We start from the raw sequence: 4,297 nt of genomic DNA, 5'->3' as shown, positions 1-4,297 counted from the left end.
TAACGGCGACTTCCCAGAATGTGACTACCGTTACAAACTTAAAATTGAGCTACATGACCACACCGGGCATCTGCAGAGTGTCACAGCGTTCAATGATGCAGGAAACGAGCTCATGGGCATCATGACAAAAGACCTGTTCCTTCTTTCTATTGAACCAGCTGATCTGCAGGAAATTTGTGGCCGAATTTCAGGACGCCGCTTCCTGCTAACACTTTCCATTAAAGCAGATTACTTCAATGGTGTTCAATGCTTACAACCAATATTGATAAATTCAGAAGAAATTCAATATGCCTCTGCATGCAAAGAAGCCCTCAATGACATTCAAGCAATGTCCACTTCAAAACGACCTGTTGTTCGCCGCCTTTGAAAAGTTTTTTTGGGTCTCTTCAAACACTATTGTTTTTACATAAACAAACATTTCTGCACAACTCATTGTTTCATATTGTTGTAAATTACACCCATGTTATTGTGATGCACACTGTTGCTGCAAATACTCTCTTCCAGTTATTCCAAAATATGTATGTTTACCACTTTTCATTTTACATAATATAGATATCAACATTTGTAAAGACTTACTACATAATTTTTCCGTTCGTTGTTTACATGTCTATACATTGATCTCTTGCTTGCTAATCTATTCATGCTATTGTTCAAACTTGAAAAAAAAGAAAAGAAGAAGGAAGCAAAATCTTGGTTATCTTGCTCCTCTCCTCTCAATAATAGATGCCATAATAACATATGATTTTATAGTACTCCTAATTGCATGTTTTTCCTTCTACCTAATCTACCTACATTCGGTCCTGTTCAAATAAGAAAAAAAATTCTAGAACTTGTAATACATTCTCCAAACATGCAATACGTGTTTATGAAAACTAACACAAACTTTTTGTACTTGTTTAGATATGCCAAAAAACAATCAAAATGTGGACAAACACGAGCGGTGATGTCTTCTTTATGCACAGAAAAAGGATACAATAAATGCACGATGACGACTACTTTATAAAAACCGCAACAACCCTACTACTTCCTCTACATCCCTTCCCACCTCAAATGCTCTCCCAACTATACAAACCAACCCATCTCACCTTCATCAAATCCAATATAACCCTCCCCTTAATGAAGAACACTGTCGCTTTCGAGAAAGGATTGATGAACTTTCTAGCATGCATGTTTGCACAATATGCAAAGAAGCATACCCAGGAATGAAAACAAAGCTTTTACACGGTAGACTTTCTTGTTTTCATTGTGCATCATCTAAATCTACCAATCGTTTTTCTGAACTAAACAACATGAACCCTGGTGAACAACCCTATGTCCTTCAATAGTTAACAAAAGTTGAAGACATGCTCATTGCACGTGTAAACCCCATTCTACAAGTCACTCATGCTCATGGTGGTCAATACAAATATAGTGGCCATACAATTAGCTTCCCTCAAGACATCACCACTATTTCCAAATACTTACCCAGAATGATTTCTTACTTAGACATCCTCATTGTGAAAAGGCAAAATCCATTTGAAAAGACTTATGAATTCTTCGTTTGCAAATCACGTGTCCTTGCAGCGCTTGAATACAAAACAAAAAATGACCCTTACTACTGTGATGTTCAATTCAATTCATCTGCTATTTCTGCACTACCGGATCACCCTACCGATATTTCTTCTCTTCTCCATAATGTAACCACCTCCTCTTTTGAACCCCATCAAACCAATATTGATTCTACTTATGATACTGATGTCATGCTACCTCCATTAGAAGTCCAACCCTCTTCTTTCGTTCCAATACTCCCAAATTCAAGTACTGAGCTTGAGCACATTTGTAATTATTTGCACTTGACCCATTCAAATTCAACAAGCTCTATCGATTGGCCTCCAATATCTTTAATAGCTATGAATGAATACAACACAATAGGCCTCTTTGCCATGGCATTCCCCACACTCTTCCCTACAGGCATTGCCATGATCATGCAACCAAGAGTTACAAAAGTTGAGATGCATGAATATGCTTTACACTTGCTACACTACCACTATTTTTTCATACTTTAAAACCCCTTCGCCAAAACCCCCACGCAAAATCATCATACAAGGAACAACTGGGACACGAAAATCCCATTTGATTAAATGTTTGCACCATGCATTTGTGGAAAACTCACCAGCAAACAAAAACCCTTTGTTGTTACTTGCACCAACAGGCGTTGCAGCTTTCAACATAAATTCCCTCACAATTCACTCCGCCCTTTGTATCCCTATCCAAACAATGCATCCTCTTGAAGGCCAAACACTCCTACAACTGCAAGAGCAACTCCATCATGTATAGTACATTCTCATTGATGAAATGAGCTTCATTGGTCCAAAAATGCTTACTCGCATTGATGATCGTCTAAGAGAGGCATTCCCTCTTCACCGAAATGCACCATTTGGTAATCGCTCAATTATCCTTGTCGGAGATTTAGGCCAGCTACCACCTGTAAAAGACATTCCTTTATATGCTGGGACATTGCGTGGCACTGCACTTTGGCGCAGCTTCGACATATTCATAACACTTTCAACCGTTTTTCGTCAACAAGGAGCTAGCCCATCCCAAGTTGCTTTCCGACAAATACTCACAAATCTCAGAAATGGAATATCTACACTTGAAGATTGGCAACACCTGATGTCAAGAACAAGTTCATCTCTTACACATGAAGAGCAACGCACATTTGAAGAATCCATGCACCTATATGCAATAAACAACTCAGTTGTTTTGCATAATAAGAAAATGCTTAAAAAATTGAACATCCCAGTAGCGCTTTGCTCTGCAGAAAAACAAAGGCAGAGAAATCCTACTACAACAGAAGATGAGCATTTGCCTGCAAAAGTGCTCTTATGCAATGAACAAAAAATTATGCTCACCAGCAACTTATGGGTACATGCAGGCCTCGTCAATGGCACACTTGGGAAGATCATCTCAATATTTTATCCTATTGGTTCAAAGCCCCCAGAATTACCATCCTTCGTGGTTGTCGACTTTATACAATACAAAGGAACACCATGGGACATTTCACACCCAACATATGTACCCATTTCTCCCGTCACAAGGGGTGCACGCCGTCAGATACCACTTCAAATGGCATGGGCTTTAACGATACACAAGTCACAAGGAATGACATTAGACAAAGCAACAGTAGACATCGGCACCAAAGAACGACAAGGGCTAACGTTCACTGCAATTTCAAGAGTGCGTTCATTAGCAGACATTCAAATCAATCCAGCATTCCCATTCTCACGCATTGCATAAATGCACAAGAATCCATATCTTAAGCGTAGACAACAAAAGGAATCATTGCTTGCATCAAAATTTATGCAGGAGAATATACTCTAGCCAATCGTACAACCTGTTTTCCATAATTACCCACATGGTAAACACCACTTGCTGCAATAACCAAATTTCACATACATTTGCTTTCTATTACATTTAACCTCATATGATTTTATATTAGTTTGAAATCATTTATTTTATTTCAAATATTCAAACAAAATATTTCCCGCCATGAACAACAAGGTCTAGCATTCGTTGTAATTTAGAAATTTCTTTAAAAAATTATTTATTTTACTTCAGCGCTTTAAAAAACATGCTTTCGTCAAACACATCCATTGTCACTTACAATATTTTATTTTTGGATGGAAACAGGTATGGATACAGGCTATTTATGATTTTTGTATGGGTATTGCCAAGAAATTCAGCATCCTGCCCCAGCAAACATTGCCTCTTTACCGTTTGCATCCAACCATTGAATTGTTAAAGAAGGTAAAAGAAATACTCAAGATAACAATTCACATCCATGAAAGTGACACACACAGAAAAATGCAGCGTCCATTTCAGGAACAACTCTGTTGCCGATGCCATGCCCCATCATGCATATATGATTACCTTCTCATTGTCAATTACATCTATATGTAATAAAATGCTCTTATTGTACATATGTTTAGAAGCCAAATAATACTTTCATTGTATATAAGTTTAGTTATTAGCTACCAAACATTTCTCTATGTGTAGACCATATGTAAAATTTCAAAAAATACATTGCAAAGCATGTAAGTATCTCCTGTATAATTGCTTGTGATAAACACACAATACCAAGTAAAATATTTAGAAGTATTCAAGTGTAATAAGTCTACTATGTTCCACCAAACATGATGCATAGTTATTGAGTGTCATAAGTTTTTTTGTAGCTACAATTTTAATAAAAACTCAGTTTACATAGATTTGGCCTTTTGAGTGTGGTTTCTATTGTTCATAGAATGCTAGATGTTATGCT

At 37.3% G+C, this 4,297-nt stretch overlaps 1 protein-coding gene across 1 annotated transcript; it reads left to right on the top strand.

The window, feature by feature from the left end:
* The first annotated feature begins 2,355 nt into the window (after positions 1 to 2,355).
* Positions 2,356 to 3,276, top strand: LOC149263486 (uncharacterized). The gene has a single exon (XM_089388588.1). It carries the CDS (start codon positions 2,356 to 2,358, stop codon positions 3,274 to 3,276), a length of 921 nt encoding a protein of 306 aa, XP_089244714.1.
* The last annotated feature ends 1,021 nt before the right edge of the window (positions 3,277 to 4,297 follow it).

This window comes from Pinus tabuliformis, chromosome 6 (assembly GCF_031772625.1).
Source record: "Pinus tabuliformis cultivar Carrire ecotype Pingquan chromosome 6, CPIR1, whole genome shotgun sequence".
Lineage (NCBI taxonomy): Eukaryota > Viridiplantae > Streptophyta > Pinopsida > Pinales > Pinaceae > Pinus > Pinus tabuliformis.
This window is presented reverse-complemented; position numbering and strand designations above follow the sequence as displayed.

Excerpts from the sequence above, each read along its gene's own strand:
- LOC149263486 (XM_089388588.1), top strand. The coding sequence starts at position 2,356 with ATGCTTACTCGCATTGATGATCGTCTAAGAGAGGCATTCCCTCTTCAC.